A 16,899-nucleotide genomic window follows, 5' to 3' on the forward strand; every position below is an offset into this window, starting at 1 on the left:
GAACAGCTTTGCTGATATTGCACATCAGTGCAATAAAAGAAGCTATCAGATTTACTCTGTAATAATATGGGTATCAAACTGAGCCATAAGTGTGGATAAGCCACCAGTTTTTTAATGGTCCAAATTCTGTGATTTCAACCATTTTTATGTGCATGTACAACTGAACGTCATGTTAGACTTAAACTGGTCTGTGATCATCTTTGCCAAAAACTTTGCTCACATCCATCAAAACAGAAACTGCGGCTGCTTTTTATTTTAGTCATGAAAGCACTGAATGGTTTACATCTGCAGACAGGAGTCATGTTTGTCAGACTGAGTTCAAGAATAAAGAGATCGACTTGATGCCAGTTCATCTCCCCAAACTCATGCACATTAATAAACCCAGTCCACCTTATTGAGATTTCACAGAAGCAGCAGAAGCTGGGAAAATATTTTTTTTATTAACATCAGACAAGGCGGTACGCAGCACAATTCGAAGGCTTTCTTATCTGGAAATATTCCCGTCGTATTACAAATGTAAACAACATATGAGTCTAAAGAGTCCTGATGAGCTGTGCAGCTTATCACAGCCGCTCATATTGTCACACAACGAAGGAGCTCTGAGGATTTCTTCAAGAATTCTTGGTAAACAGCAGATGATTACAGAAGGGAATGCAAAGCAGGGATGAAACAGTTTGACTGCATGTTTCCATTCGTTGCTTGGATCTGTTGGGACTTGGTCATCATCATTTTCTGTCCAGCTGTGTCCAGCAAAGACCTGGAACACAAAAGAAATCATCAACGTTTGAACTTTAAAGCTATTGATTTGTACTAATCTGCAAGTAATCTCAGTTTTTCATTGTGATTCCTTATGGGTATATCAACTGAAATTCATTAAAGGTTGTTTCATAATGTCATGAAATGAAAGTAGGAGGGGTATGAATACTTTTGCAGAATGCAGGATGAAGGTGCATATTCAATTACGACATACTAAGTTTGAGTGCTCATTTCTCTCTCAATTTGAGGAAGTTGCATTCTGATAACTGAACCCAAACACCAAAAAAGTCTGCATGAAAAAAGTCAGACCAGCCTGAGATGAAAATCCCCAATCCAAAATCCCATCAGAGGTTATTTCGAATGTAGGGGAGTGAATAAGCCACATCTGCAGGCATTTAATAAGTAATCTCAAGTGACTTAGAACTGTAAGTGAAGCTGCTAGAAATGCATATGGATTCGATTCAATAGGATTCAAACTGGGTCACACAGCTATTAAGACTGCAAAGTTAGTTGAGAGCAGTGTGACAGCAGTTTGCCACTGTTGGTTGAGCACTGAAGCGGCTGTTTTTCGCACTGCAGGCAGCTTACAGCAGCAAATGTGGGAGAAAGTGCAGCAGTTTCCCCAATTAAACACAGAGTAAACAGAAGCTCGCTTACACTTGAACTGCTAAACATGATCACCTCTGGGAAATGTTCTTTTGCATTATGCGTGACAAAGCCACAGCACTTTTTACTTTAGGATTACAAAGAAACAAAACTGTGCTTCAAGCCTGAGCTTAATTACCATTATACAAATACGTCAACAACAATCAACAACATATTTGGATTGTTTCGCCCCCTTGCCATGTGGTTTAGTAAAAACACAACTGCTGATCTTCTGGGAATACCTGCTGGAGCAACATTTTTGTTTCTATTTGATGGTGAACTGCAGAGCTGAGGACACCACTGAAGCATATTGCCAGAAAGAGTAAAAAGAAAATTCAACTGACGGATAAAAACGACAATACTCACGAGGCACCACTTCTTTTCCAGTAACAGCCCTGTAACTCCTGCACTGAAGTGTTTTTATAGCTTTCCCGTTAGAGGAGAACACTCCCAGCAGTCCGAAACAAGTTCAGAACTGATGAGTGGGATGTTCTCTGCATCAGCACCTGATACCAGTTATCACCATTGTAATGATGGTGAATGATTTTAGGTGTTGTGTGAAACATTTTCACGATAAAATACATAAAAAGTATGTAAAAGGAAATCAAATGTGTATGACAGCGTCTGACCAGAGAGTTTGCAGGAGAAAATGTAGATTTCTTTATTCTGAACCAAAACTGATCCAAAATGCTGATTTATCTTCAGAACTGCGAACATTTCAAAGCATAAACACTTAATCCAGAAGTAACAAACTACGATAGGGACCAGTTTGCTTTCTGCCTTGTCTTTGACTCTTATTGTGGAGAATGAATTATAACAAAGCTACTGAACACTTTCCAGTAAACATGACTGCAGCATAAAACACATGCGGACAGCTGCAGGAGGCCTCTGCATCAAATTCAGATTCAGCACTCTGAATGATAAGCTGCTGCATGAATCACCTGCCCTCTCACCCCTCTCGCCTTCACTGTCAATCAAGGCTGTAACACTGGTTACAGACACAGCGGTTAGCGTGAATTTCAAATGGTAGAAAAAGATGACAAGAGAATAAAATCTAAAAAAAGGAAGCTATTAAAAATGCAGCACTGTTGTATTTTTGTTGCATCCAAATTGGAAAAACTTTGATTCTGTTGCAATGAATCAGTGAAAGGGATATTTCAGGATTTAACCAAGACCAAAGTGAACTTCAGCTTTCTGATCACATCTAAGTTTATGAACATTTGTGTTTTTGAATTTTAGATTTGCAATCATTTTTGCCAGGTTGGGAATTATGTAGCACAGTTTTTTCAGTACATTCAGAGTTTCTTTTATTTACACAGAAGCTGATGAATGTTTAGACAGGAAATGAAGGTTGGAGGCGGTGTGCCACTAATAATCTCCCTATGTGAAACATGCCTTAATAACAGAACACAGTGTTTCCTCTCAAAATAACAGATATAAAAGCATAGCTATGAAAATAAGCAGAATAGTGTAAATAGTCTAAGTAATCCTATTTTGTTAAATTGCTTTACTTACATTTTTCAAATCATTGTGACTGTGAGAGGGAAAAAAATAGAAAAGTTCAAAAAGCAAAAGGAGTCTGTACAGTAGCTTTTGCACATATTCCCACACAAATATTTTATTAAAACATACATCTTCCACCTCATTAAAACTTCAGAAAAAAGGGATGTAGATCAAAAGGAACAAGCACAGTACACAGATCTAATTTATACAGCTTTTTGAAAGCTGTTCAAGCTTGTCCTCAGATTTTGGAGGTCTTAGTGGAGCTTCACACTGCAGGAAGAACAAAACTGACTAATTAGGGTGAGACGTGTCAGGGACAGAAATTACGCATCTTGGCTGATGCACAAGCAAGCGCAATCACACAGATGCCGATGACAAGATTTAGTCATTTTAACAGATTCGCAGATGAGACAAAACATTCCAAAAACTCACAGATAAAGTGATGTCACTGTTCATGTTTGACAGAAATCACACCGAAGGATTAAATATATTATATATGTAATGACTAGTTCAGATCAGTGTGCTGAATGTATTAAAACATGAAAAGCGTGAAGAACATGTTACAGTTTACTGAGTCAGAGCTTTCCAGAAACAGCAAGACTTGTGTTGTCAACACTGCTGAGTGAGTGTCTGTCGTAATAGATCAGACATGAGGCTTAACATACTGCACTGTAATATTCTTGGCACGACCATCTGCACTGGTGACAAATAAAGGAATAATGACATGTTAAGGAGGTGCTCATTACATCTGAGGGCATACTTGTATAAATGTATGCACAGGAACCAGTAGTTTTCACTTACAATCCTCACAAGGACGAAAACAAGACCTAATTTGGTGCAAAACAATTATTTGGCCCATACTTCCTGAAAACCCTAAATTGCTGTCATTCACTTTGGTAACAATCCCACCTAAATAATATCTGCAGTAATGAGAGAAAATGAACTTGGAGGCCTAAAAAATGTTGGTGTACTAAATAAGTTAATAAAGAAGAAGTATCTAGGAAATAAAATTACAACATTATCTGAAAACCCAAATTTTCCATTTCTCCATTTAATAATCACCCGTTGTAAAATGTACATTAGTAAAACGAAATGTACTCACAGCACCTTAATTATTTACAGTACTGCAAATACCCTACATGAGTTGTATACAGAAACTACCACTAGTGTAAAAATAAGAGGGAGTAACACATTTGTGGTGCCTGGTGGGTACAACTACTTAATAAAACAGAAAAAATATATATATATTCAATGACTCATATTTAGTACTCATTGATCTTCAGCAAAGATGAAGGTCAATGAGTAGGCTACTACTTCAATTACAGTTTAGTGCTGTCTGACTCCATATTATGACAATTATATACATATTTAAAAAATCAAAATCAAATATATGCAAAGTTAACTGTAGCCCTAATATGAAAGGGGAAAGTAAGAAAAATCTATGTACAAGTTTATGCTAGCACTACTGCACAGCTAGGTGAGGCAGGAAGTTAGAAAAACTTTGAAGCTTTTGCTCAAGGATAGTAGATTAAGATCCTTACAGTATGACACCATTCAGTGAAAACATCATGATTAACACAAAAATCTAAGACAAAACTGTACTCAACTTAACTGCTTTTATTTCAATCAAAAGAAAATATGTAACTGTTGCTAACTGCATCAAAATGAATGTTTTGGTTATTGTGATTTTCATACATAAACAAAAGCAAAAAGAATTACCAGACACTAAATTATTTTATTTTTTTCAAATGCTTTTTGTGCATTATCTCTTTTTGTCTTTCTGCTTTTCATCAAATAGCACAAGCTTACCAAGCTTCTATTAGCTTGTTAATTAGCTGGGCTATCTGCTCAGGTGGAGAATACAATGGGCTGTCAATGCCTGCAGTCAGCTGATGCTTGCTGGTTGATCACTGTACTTTTACAAACGTTTTTGTGGTCCTTTAGATTACAGACCACTCTGTATTTCACATGACTGGAAATCTTTTCAAATACCCAGATTTGACTTTATTGCAACTGAAGAAAAAACAGAGTTGCTTTCTTTAGGTCAGCTATCCTGTAGTGAGCAGCAATGCTTGGGAAAGTGGCTTCTCTGTCAAACTCTACACTCCAAACAGTCAGAAAAATGCCAGTCATTCCAGATTCCTTTCTGGAATCTTATTTAAACAGTTGGAAAAATGATTTAGGGTTGGTAGCTCGCTCATGCCAAACAACAATGTAGAAGAATGTAGTCTCACATAAAAATAAGAAAATCATGCCAATTAGACAGACTTTCTGCAATAAAGATTCCAAAATGTCAGACAAAATTGTAATGAATGTTATCAGGTTTTTTTTTCCAATAAATAATGTAAAATATGAGATGTTAATTAAAGTAAACAGAAATTCCGTACATAACAGATATTTTTAATAAAATAGTAACATCTCCTGCCTCATTAGATAAGCACAACCCAACGCCTCATGCGACATTGGTGCAGACATCTGTAGAACTCATCTTTAATCATGTTCCTGCCAAAACAGACAATACACAGTCCTCAAACATTTAATTAAATTACAAATCATGTGTCGCTCCTCTTCTCCCTTTGTGTACACCTGAGCTCCATTTACTCAGGCCTAGGTGAAAAAACCTTCATGAATGAGTTTCCTGGAAGTGGTGCTACACTAGATATGCACTCTTGAACCAGAAACAAGCATCCTGTCTGGAAAGTAAGTGTGCATAATTAGGTCTCTTTGTTGGTTTGAATAAATATGTTTTATTTTACACTGCTGAACAAACAAAAAAAGAGAAAAAATTACCATGACTGTGGACAGAAGAACAGAAGAGGAGAAGGTGAACTAGTCAAGCCACTGCTAAAATGGACAGCACAGGATGGCATAGTGAACAAAGAGAGCTCTCAGACTTTACTGGTGTAACTTTTGCCCGCTTGGCGATCACGCTCCTGCATGCTAAACAGAGAGAACCACCAGCTGAGGGGAAGGCGAGAGATAAAAATGGAACGAGCAAGAAGCCCTGCTCTTTGTCTGACGTTTGTATTCAATGACAAATTCGACAGAAGTCACAGGGAGCAAAGTTGCAGCAGTTTGTGTGGTAGGGCTCCTTAAAAGGAAAGATGGGGTATAAAAAGAAAGGCTGGATAGCGTAATAAATCATGTGTGAAGCATTAACACATTCAGTTAGGTGAAAGGATGTGTGTTACAAGTGGTTATGACATTCAGTGGTGTGAGGATGACATTATACTGAGTCAGACTGTTTCAACAACTATAAACAGCTTTCTGCCACGACTCAGGATGTTTATTTTTCTTCAAACTATTCAGCGTGTCACCTTTATTTACTACAAAATGTTCGAGTATTTATTTTATTCTGTTTAGGGCAAGGTATCACATTGTAAAACAACAAAGATTCAAGATAAAATCACTTTAATGTCAACAACCCTAATTCTGAAAAAAAAAATCATTTCTATCTTCAAGATCACGACAAAAAATATGATTAATACAAAAGTACATATTTTATGTAGATGCAAGCTTTTCACATGTTTTCTTCTGATTGCGTTTTATTTAAAAATATAGTATTTTACATTTGATAGGTTTGACAAATTTATGCCTGAAAAGCTTTGCTCAATAAAAGCAAATATATGCTGCCACCTAGAGGTCAGAGCCGCTAACTGCAATTTTCTGCTGCTCCAGAACTATGTTCTCACCCACCTCAGAATATTGCGCCTCAGCTGGGATAAAGGTCAAGAGAAGCTTATGCTCCCAGCAGATGAGTAGTATCCGGTACGGTCTGTTGAGTACCTCTGTGACAGCTGGACAGTGTTCAGCTCAAACTCTCCAAAACTGTAATTACCAAATTTCTGAGACACAAAAAACATGTTTTCAGACTTTAAACATCATCATTTTCAGTTTAAAACAACTATTTTAACAGACTTGTTAGCAGTCAGACAAAAATATTTCTTGCCATCTACAGTGCTTAGCAAAAGTATTCCTTAAGCTTTTTCACAGCTCATTGTGTTACAATGGATTTATTTACATTTTATATGAGAGACACAAACCTGAATTGAACAGCGCTCTTTTAGACCATTAAAAGCTTGAATTATTGTTTTATAATCTAATCCTGCTTTAAACATTTCCACGTCTGTCATCTCCTTTAGTCTTCATGATGCCGTTGTTCATTTATGTTCTAACAAACTTGATTAAATTTGATTTTTTTCCAGGAGAATCAGAGTAAAAGGGGCCTGTATACTAATCCACACCATCGAAAACGGTACAAGAAGAAAATATGTGGTAATAAACTGTACACTGTGACCTTTAAAGCGATCAAACATCTGGGAGTATTATTTCACTCGGAGCCTTAAATCAGAGAACATTTTGAAATAGTTGACAGAAGTGAGGCAGGACAACGAGCTGCTCTGCCAAAACAACAAAATCAGGCTTTACAGAGCTGTTCATTACCTAGCTCTTATGGGACTCTGAAAGCAGAGAAAATGTCAATCCTATTAATGCTTTGAATCCAAATACATTAAAGTACAACACATCTGCAAGTGCTGAAATACAGCATCCATATCTGGTTCATGTTGTTATAGGTTATAAAACAGAAAATTATGTAATCACCCACATGATTTAGTACAACTTCGAGAAAATTCGATATTACATTACAAACGTGCATCTGTTAATCTGGATGTAAAAGGGGTCTAACCTTTAATATGTTCCTGGCATCAAAAGCCTCTCTTTCACTTGTGGCTGGTTTTCCTCCTCCACACCTCTTCTCAACTGGAAAAACACCACAGACCAACACACAATAAAAGGAAGAACACTTTGATAAGTTATCTCAGAGAAGCAATAAACATGTTTACTTGCAGCTCCAATGGTACCCAGCAAATGTCAAGGTAACTTCGTTTGTTAAATGATATTGCGAAACCGAGGACTGAGGAGAGCACAGCCACTGAGCTTTGTACATTGTGGTTGTAAACATGATCAGCAGTGGCAGACCACTTTGCTTGTGCGGTGTTGTTGTTGGTCAGTCCGGTGCGAATGTGAGAACCGTTGCTGGATGGGATCCATCAGCAAAATGAATGAAGGCATTGTGAGAGTAGCTGGAAAGCAGCACACTGTTCTGTGCACGTACACAGCTCTGAGGCCAAACAGAGAAGTACCTCCCGGATTCCTCTCTGGGCAATTTAGCTGTTCTAATTGTTTTGAGGCTCAGCTTTGTGGTCACTGCAGCTCCGATCTGAGTTAAAAGATAATAAGGGAACATTGGAAAAGTATGTTCTGGAAAAAAAGAACGAATATAATGATCCCAGCAGTTCTCCTTTTTCCTGTTCATGGTTAGCCGATGCCTCTTAAGACAAAAGATGAATCACAAATATGCTTTTTATGAATCACAAATATGCTTTTTATGAATCAAAGGTCACGTTCTCTAAAATGTTCTCACAATTTTATTTAGATATATCTGTAACACTAACTGATAAAATAGAAAACCTCATGTGGGACCTGAAAATACCACTTTATTTCTACACATCTGAGCTTATTGAAAAGATACTGTTCTGTTCATGATCAATTTTATTAAGCCTCTGCACAGCTGCTATCAAGTAGAGAAAATGTGATCTGTGTCCTGAGGACATTATCTCAAGAAACAGTGCTTTTCACAAAACTTGGGGCAACAAAAATCACACCAAAATCTTAAAAGTAACTCTTGAACAAACATTTTTTTAATCACATGCCTTTATGAATTAAGATTTACATCAAGCTAAAATAACAAACTCCATGCAGGAGCATCTGAAAAAATGTGATTATCTTTAAAGAAAAAGTTAATTTATTTCAGTAATTCAGTTCAACAAGTCAAGCTCATTTATAGATTTATTGCACATAAATTGATTATTTTAAAATGTTTCTGCTATTTTGGTGATTAATGCTTACACCTAATGAATACCCCAAATTAAGTTTCTTAGAAAATTTTATATTACATGACACTAACAGAAAAATAATTATAAATATAGAAATTGAATGTTATGGATATGTTATAACTAATTCTGGGAAAGACTTTGTAAAACAAAAGCCTGATGTTCTGAGACTCGCATCCAACAACATATCTGGAAAGTTGAGTGGAAGGTCAAAGTCTGGTAACAAAATGTGCACATACCTGACTACGCACTAATTTAAGAAATTTTTGGGGTACATTCACAAGGTGTGTCCTATGGCTAAATTCAGAGCTTTAAAATCCACCTCACACAGATGTATCCAACATACTTTACTAACATTGGGGTAAAAATATAGTGGACGAGAGAAGTTTAAAATGTGGATAAAAGAAAGAAAGAAGTTTCCAAACTTCCCAGATGCCAAACAGATTCTGACAAAACTTTTAACAAGAAAGCAAAAAAAAATAATCTCAGCTGAACCATAGCAAATTTCAAACTGGTGGCAAAAGTTATGCTCAGAAAGAAGAATGAATTTCAAACCTTTTTGTACATTTACACACTATAATCGTTTTATTCAAGGAGAGCAGTGTATGACCAAGAGAGAATCAAGCTGTCACCAGATGGTGCTCATAATATTTACCTGTGGTGTCCTTTCTGAATAGTGTGTTCATGACAGTTCCATGCAGCTTCACTCTGTCCCACTCCCTGACCATCAGCCCCACAGAGACAAAATGCTCCACCAGCCGCTCTGCAATCATCTGCAACCTATAGAGAGGAAAAGGTTAAGGCAAAACTTTAAAAAAAAAAACAGAAGGTCACTGACAACACTTTTTCTTTCGAACACAAACCTGTCAGATCCATCTTTAACACTGACTTTGGCATATAAGACGTCCACCATGGCTGGATCATCATTCATGTACTCTATACCCGTCACTTCCAGTGGCAGAGGCTTTCCTTCAGTGATGTCCCTGATGAAATGCAAAACTGAATTGATAAAGTTTTCAAAATCAACATCTATAAAAAGCTTTAAGATATTAGTTTCAAATGAGATTACATTTTCTGTCATACCATTTTACCTCTTTAAAGATCTTTTCATTAGATTCCAAAGAACATGTTGTAGTGACCAAAAAAACTACTGAATTTCCTGGGTGTTTATACTATATTTTGCCTAAGTATCTGTATTAAACTCAGAATAACAAGAAATAAATGTATACACAACAAATATAGCTACAATAATCAATATATTGTATGATTTAATTTTAACTCTTGCTTTTCTGGTTGCAATAAAGCCAATTAGATCACTATATGCATTATGGTTTTTACATTTTCTTTAATGTTTTCATACCAAGAGCTCTTACCAACCAATGTCTGTTAGTCCATTTTTAAGCATTATTTGAAAATACAAATTTCTACAGCACAATCACAGTGTGCACAATTATCATCACAGTGTCAAGCCTGACACCGTGATGAATTTTAAGCCTCTACCTCATTTTAAGCCTCTACCTGATAAAACTCTGGCATTCTTGGAGGTGTTCACATGCTTTTCTCACTTCTGTGTCATTTAACAGAGCCAAAGTGCCAAGTGTCAAATGAAGCTTTGCAGGGTTTTGAAAGATGCTTTCCTCCACTCCATGATCCTGCAAAGTAGGTGACACATGATTTATTCGTTATCACACAATGCAATAATTTAAAACTACTTCAGCTGGTCCCCAATGTTGTTTGCATTTGTCAAGAGCACCTGTGAACATTGTTGCAACACCTCATCTTTAAATGTCTGGAATCCTTCTTGAACTTTGGAGTCATTCAAAGGCAAAGACAGGAAGTGAGTGAAGGGCTGTTTCTTTCGGAAACTCTCTACAAGGACTTCTACTCGAGTGACTGCAGAGGAAACTGCAGCTTTGTGGGCAGCAGTGATAACTAAAAGCAAAAGAAATGCATACAAAGAAGATGTTTTGTAGGTACATTAGTTTCAGAATGACCCGATTTGATATTTATCCTCACCGATTTGTCCTTCTATTCCTTGTTTCGGGATGCTGATTGAGGCTTTGGTGTCAAACTCAAGACGTCTTCGAGTTTCTCCTTTTTTCCCAATGATATATCTATATAACAACAACAAAATTAAAACATGCTCACCATACGCACAGTACACAAATGCTCACACAAAAATTGTATTCTTTTCAAGTTTCGGGACGAAGAGCAGCCATTTTGTTCACAACTTACTTGTAAAGAACACTTGGGACATCAATGGCACAGCGGTATCCCTTATCGGTTTGTTCAATGGAGTGGCTGTCACAGGTTTCATCCTCTTCCAGAGCTTTACTCTCTTCAATCATACAAACATGGAGTTGGTTTTTGCAAAACAAACTAGTAGCAACAGTAGAAATGTGAAGTTCGTTGCAAAACCATATGGGTAACCTTTTCACATTTGTTGTAGTTAAAATCACTCACCTACCTTTTGGATATTTATATGGGGACCAACACAAAATAGTATTCAAGATAATAAAGCTGAGGCATGTATTTGTATTTGGTATTCCTGTGTTGATACTTAGGAACTTGTGCTGCAATTACAGCTGGAGAATATTTAAAATACTTATCTAAAAGTACTTTCTGGTTCTGGTGGTCTGTCACATAAAGTCCCAATAAAATACACGTTTGTTTGTGGGTGAAACACGACAAAATAATTAAACTTGTCAAATGCTTACTAACCAGATGGTCCCATGTACGAGAAATCTTCTTCTTCTTCTTCATAGTGTTCTTCTTTAACTATATTTCTTCGATATATTCTGCCGTTTATGTTGATAAGCGGTGGGCGTAGAACATCCATTGATTGCTACCAAACCTAAACTAAAACTGTTAAAATACCAAGATAAAGTGACAATTAAAATTTCGTGAAAATTACCTTAAAATTTTGTTTACAACTTCAAAGTAGCAAGTCATCCACGTAAGCTAGTTGGTCAATCGCGTTACGACACTTTCCGTTAATTTACGGTAACTTGTGTATAGATCTACATAACATGTAAGCGGAACGAGCTCCTTGGAACATTATAGAAATGAACCATTCAGATTGTTGTGGCATCTTTTAAAATGGCAACCCTCTTTTTGACGTAAATTACGGACGGCAAAACAAACACCAGGCTAAACTGCGTATGAATAAAGCCGAACAAGCTGGAAAATTACGGTAGGATTTTACTATTTAGTATATCTGAGCTGATTGTATTGTGTGGAGAAATATCTAGGTCGAATGGTCTTTCGCTCCATTGCTACAGTTAGCTTCCCTACCAGCTGTTCTGATAGCTGAATCGGAATACATTTTTGAAACTAAAACAGGAAACGGTTTTACGTTTGTGATGTGGTTAGACTCATAGACATGATAAAGATGGTTAAACTGATTTTAGCTTACTCTGTTATAGATTCCCTGTTGCTCTGTATAGACTTTAGAATTAGCCGTGATGAATAAAGTTCTCACTGACGTTTTGGTATGTGCTTGGTAGCTTCCTAAGGCAATGGCAGCGTCTTCATCGTCCTCCTCTGCGGGAGGTGTAAGCGGTAGCTCGGTAACGGGCTCTGGATTCAGCGCTTCAGAGCTCATCCCTCCCAGAAAAGTTCTCTACACTTATCCTAAAGGAGCAGGAGAGATGATGGAAGGTATGTTGTTTTTTTTTAGCTGTTTGATAGCATGGGCTGAAAGTAGGGCCTGATGGAAAATAAACGATGTTTTTGGAAATATATTTTCATATTATCAGCGAGATAGATTCATTCTACTGGGAAAATAACAATTCAATGATTTTCAAATGATAATGATTATTTACAGAGGAGAAAGTTGCATTCATAAATAGACACCAATAAACAAAGACATGCTCGATTTGCTGTCCCTGAAACAACACTCCCTTGCACTTCTCCACATTTTAAGTCAAAATTGGGATTTCCTCAGCACAAAGTTGCTACTGTATTCGTGATATTCGTGAACATGAAATTCCTCTATTATGAACATGAAACATGATACAGGAATTCATTTATTTGCAATTAAAAGAACCCATGCAAATTATAAGCTTCTTATAGAGAGCACTATTAAATCCATCAAATTAAAAAAAAGTGTATCACAGCTGCAAATCTCATTGGATAGGGCACAATAATATGAGAAACAGCAATGAGACCTGTAGTAACCCTGAAAGAGCTGCAAAGTGGGAGAATCTGTCAACAGGACAACTATTAATCATGCACCTCACAAATCTGGCCTATCCAGGGGAGTGGTAAGAAGTAAGCCACTAGAAGTTTTGTTGAAAGTTTGCCTCAAGCCATGTGGAGGGAACAACCCCTTGAACGGCTCGGTAAAAACTCTAAATCCAACTAAGAATCTGTAGCAAGACTTAAAGATTGATGTTTACAGACACTCTGACTGAGTTTCATCTGTTTTACAAAGAAGAATGAACCAAATTCTTCTTTGCAAAACAGAAGAATTTTGTTTCCAGGTATGCAAACCTGGTAGAGACCTAGTTTGTGGTTGCAAAGTCAAATTTACTTTTAAAGTTTATTCAACCAAAAAGATTTACATTAACCCTGTCCAGATAAGCTATCAGTCTCTCAAAGCTTTTCTTGGACTGAAAATTGTACAATAAGGACATCCTTGTATCAGATCAACAATTCTTTTGAAGAAACGGACATACAGTAGTTTACTCTGGACCAAGTACAAAACACATCAGCTTAACCATTATCAGAAAAACGTCCAAAAGCAAAGCTCTGGGTTTCAGAATCGCATCAGTGCCATGGGCAAAGATTATGTACCGTTTTGTGATGATAGCACTGATGCTGAAAGTAGGGCTGAAACGATTCCTCGAGTGATTTGAGTACCTCGATTATTGAAATTCCTCGAGGAAAATTTACCTGCCCCGGAGCTTCATTAATTTCTGTTTTATTATTTAGCGCAACGTGTTTCAGTCACTTCCGAGTTGTTGACGAAAAGTGTTACCATCATAACGTCCAGTTTTCAAGTTTGGCCCGTGGGGATTTTATGGATTTATGATAATGCCCGGGTTTTCATCGTTTTGGGGGGCCAATAAGCATCCTTAAAATGACTGGCGGTTGCCAGCGAACGGCGGGAAGAGAGCTGCAGGGGTAGCGGATAGACTGAATACGGCGGCTGAGTAGTTTATGCTTACAGTGCAAGTGTAAGGACGAACCTGAACCGCACAATAAATTTTGTATCGTCCCGGTCTCAACAAACGGGTGGCGGTACATAGCTGGTAGATGAGTTTCTGGGTGTGATGAACGAAGGTGCTGTAAGTATCCTGTATTGCTCTCCAGCCCGTTGTTCGTCCCCTGGCCTACCGGTCGTGTCCCCCTCCCCACACACACATTAGGTTTGTTCATTCGTCTTTCCTCCCCAGATTTACGTTCGTCTGTCCCCTGGTCTATTTCCTGCCTTCCACCTCCATCTTATGTTCGTTCGTTCGCCTGCCCCCGCAATAAAAGTGACCTATTGTTGTTACAAGTTAATTTTCTAAACTACAAAAAAGTAACTTTTAGGGATGCTCAAATATGAAAAATTAACTGATGTTGGTAACCGATAGTATCACTGCTGTTATGTTAGATTTACCAATATATTATTTTATAAATGTTTTATCCGATTAATCGAAAGAATAATCGATAGATTACTCAATTACTAAAATATTTGTATACAACAGCCCTAGCTGAAAGTATATCAAGATTTTGAAAATCTATACAGCCTTAAAGATTACAGAGCTTGCATGGATGACCTTGCATTTTTCAATAATAAACAAAAGTAAAAAATATACACAAAAACAAAATGGTGCTAGTATTGAACTGCCTGCAGTCTAGATTCTGATTTATCACAAAGCCCTTAAAATATAAATTTTGATCATGCTGCCCCTTTTTAATGCTATTTCTTTTTTCAGATGGCTCTGACAGATTTTTATGCGAGTCTGTGTTCAGCTACCAAGTTGCCTCCACGCTAAAACAGGTTAAACAAGGTAAGTCTGTGCCCTGGCTCATGCATCTTAAACTTTTTCATATTTTTGCATTTTGACTTTTTAAATCCACGAACATCTGTGTTCCTGTTTGTTTATGTCTGTCTGAAACTAGTGTGCACAATTATGAAATGGAAGAAAATGTTGCACCTGTTTTTTTTTCTACATTCTTGTACATATAAAACTTTGAAAAATGTGATATATATTTGTATTCAACCAACATGAGTCAATGCAGTGGGCATCAAATTTTCAAGTCTTAACCTTTGGTCTAATGCGGCAGCAGCACTATTTTCCACTGGTTTCACACATTACTTTTGGGTTTCTTTCAGATTAACCTAATAAAACTCGATATGGTAATAAAGTAACCTGTTTGTTCTTTCAGATCAACAAGCATCTAGAATGGAGAAACTTGCGAGCCTTGTGGAAGAGCTAGAAGCAGACGAATGGCGTTACAAACCAATAGAGCAGCTACTAGGATTCACACCGTCCTAGACAAAGGCATTAGGATGCTTTTTGTGGAATAAATCAGCCAAACAGAATGAAGACAAACAGAAATGTTTTATTCTGTCTCACATGTAATACTTTTTTCTGTAAGAGTTTACACTGTAACATAGAACTAAAGGTTATTTCAACATGTTAAACGTAAAATGTTTTTGTTTTATATTTTGCACAATTTTGTGTTTACCTTTTTTAAACCTATATTCAATGATGTGTACCACCCAAACTAAAATACCTTTCAGCTTAATCTTATAACTACTCAACTTGTAATATTAGTTAATAGTCATAATAGGTCTTTCATCTCATTTAGAATAATAAACTGATTCTTGACAGGCTTGGTGGTGTGTAGTTTGTTCTTAGTCCTTTTCACTGAGTTTTAAGCTCCACCTCATCTGGTTACTTATTTCCTTGTGATTTCCTGCTTCAAGAACGTGCCAAAGTTTGACGTTCATCGCCGCTGTTGTTTTTGTGAAGCTTTCTGTGTTTACAGCGAGAAAGCACACACAGATCATTCCAAGCGGTTGTTTTCATCCAAATGAAGGCCGGGAATGCACAGAACATACTGTCCTTTGGCCCGGCCCTGACCAGTGCAGGACACGCCTCCAGCTCGTGGTTAGATTTCATCTACAAGGAGCTTGATCCAGAGCACTCTCACAGTTGTTGTTTGGGTAGTTTTCTTCGTCTTTTTATACAGTTCACATTATTCAAGTATGAAAGTAACTTTTTTTGTGTGTGTAAATTTTTGGCTTTATTAGCATAATTCAAAACTTCTACTTCAGAACATCATGTGCCTGCATGTGACTTTCACTTCCTCTCTTGCAAAGTAAACGTTATTCCACGCCTACGCACGTGAAACAGTATATCGGATCTGGCGGTTATCCAGTACTCTATGATCTAACTGTACTGCCTATGTACAGCTTGCTGACTCATAAGTGACACAATCGCAATTGTTTTTGCACTGATGCTGCACAGCTTCTTTTTAACATCTAATTCTTATTCTGTGTTGCTTGTATGTGTTCATGCACACATTTCTGCACCCACATCCATTTCCTCTCATTTCAGCTTTTTATGATTGGTCCTACAGTGTTGTGGGGGTTTCACGCCTCCAGTTTTCATGTGTTTTCACTTCTTTTGTTGCACTTAAATGTTCAGAACTGTCAAAGAACATTTAATATCGTAGCTAACCTGAGTAAATGGTAATTTTTAAGAGATTATGATATCCACTGAAGGGAATTAAGCCATCTGTAACAAAGTAATTGTCCCATGAACCTGGTTGCAACTGAGTTTTAGAAAAGTGTCTTATACTATTTTGGAAGAACTTTGGTATAATTCTCTTTGCAGAATAGTTTTAATTCAAACAGGATGTATTTGAGCATGAATGACCTGTGCAGAAAAGGTACAGCATCTCCATAAAATTAAGTTTACACATTGACTAGAGCATGCCAAAACTTTAATTTTGATGTTATTTGTGACTCATTCAGAAGTGGGCTTGTTGCTGTGCTTTGAATTCTATCCCAAGTACTTTCGATATTAAGATCACAAACTGATAGAAATTCTCCCTTGGGACTTTCTTGTATTACGGCGTATCCTGGCTCCTTTAATTA

General features: G+C 37.1%; 2 protein-coding genes across 5 annotated transcripts; one reads left to right on the forward strand and one right to left on the reverse strand.

Annotated features, from left to right (window-relative positions):
• Positions 1 to 418: 418 nt before the first annotated feature.
• ascc1 (activating signal cointegrator 1 complex subunit 1) lies at positions 419 to 12,400 on the reverse strand. Of its 4 annotated transcripts, none has more exons than XM_044101578.1 (11): positions 12,284 to 12,400; positions 11,520 to 11,663; positions 11,034 to 11,136; positions 10,815 to 10,912; positions 10,552 to 10,730; positions 10,317 to 10,450; positions 9,662 to 9,781; positions 9,454 to 9,578; positions 7,592 to 7,665; positions 6,601 to 6,749; positions 419 to 757 (listed from the first exon to the last, which is right to left on the reverse strand). In XM_044101578.1, exons 2-10 carry the CDS (start codon positions 11,635 to 11,637, stop codon positions 6,633 to 6,635), a joined length of 1,068 nt encoding a protein of 355 aa, XP_043957513.1. In that variant the 5' UTR covers positions 11,638 to 11,663; positions 12,284 to 12,400; the 3' UTR covers positions 419 to 757; positions 6,601 to 6,632. The 4 variants fall into 4 exon arrangements, 3 of the variants coding, with proteins under 3 accessions (XP_043957513.1, XP_043957512.1, XP_043957514.1); XM_044101577.1 differs by having other exon boundaries at positions 12,214 to 12,380; XR_006369214.1 differs by lacking the exons at positions 419 to 757; positions 12,284 to 12,400 and adding exons at positions 764 to 5,597; positions 5,695 to 5,865 and having other exon boundaries at positions 11,520 to 11,777.
• Positions 11,842 to 15,630, forward strand: anapc16 (anaphase promoting complex subunit 16). The gene is made up of 4 exons (XM_044101580.1): positions 11,842 to 11,991; positions 12,305 to 12,458; positions 14,726 to 14,800; positions 15,180 to 15,630. The coding sequence occupies exons 2-4, from the start codon at positions 12,317 to 12,319 to the stop codon at positions 15,287 to 15,289; spliced, it is 327 nt and encodes a 108-aa protein (XP_043957515.1). The 5' UTR covers positions 11,842 to 11,991; positions 12,305 to 12,316; the 3' UTR covers positions 15,290 to 15,630.
• The last annotated feature ends 1,269 nt before the right edge of the window (positions 15,631 to 16,899 follow it).

This window comes from Gambusia affinis, linkage group LG20 (assembly GCF_019740435.1).
Source record: "Gambusia affinis linkage group LG20, SWU_Gaff_1.0, whole genome shotgun sequence".
NCBI classification, from domain to species: Eukaryota; Metazoa; Chordata; class Actinopteri; order Cyprinodontiformes; family Poeciliidae; genus Gambusia; species Gambusia affinis.

Bases quoted from the DNA above. Each gene is read 5' to 3' on its own strand.
- anapc16 (XM_044101580.1), top strand. From the start codon at position 12,317: ATGGCAGCGTCTTCATCGTCCTCCTCTGCGGGAGGTGTAAGCGGTAGC. The intron at 12,459-14,725 runs GTATGTTGTTTT...TTCTTTTTTCAG, and splicing joins AGCAGGAGAGATGATGGAAG to ATGGCTCTGACAGATTTTTA. The intron at 14,801-15,179 runs GTAAGTCTGTGC...TTGTTCTTTCAG, and splicing joins GCTAAAACAGGTTAAACAAG to ATCAACAAGCATCTAGAATG.
- ascc1 (XM_044101578.1), bottom strand. From the start codon at position 11,637: ATGGATGTTCTACGCCCACCGCTTATCAACATAAACGGCAGAATATAT. The intron at 10,913-11,033 runs GTAAGTTGTGAA...GTTGTTATATAG, and splicing joins GTCCCAAGTGTTCTTTACAA to ATATATCATTGGGAAAAAAG. The intron at 10,451-10,551 runs GTGCTCTTGACA...CCTACTTTGCAG, and splicing joins TGTTGCAACAATGTTCACAG to GATCATGGAGTGGAGGAAAG.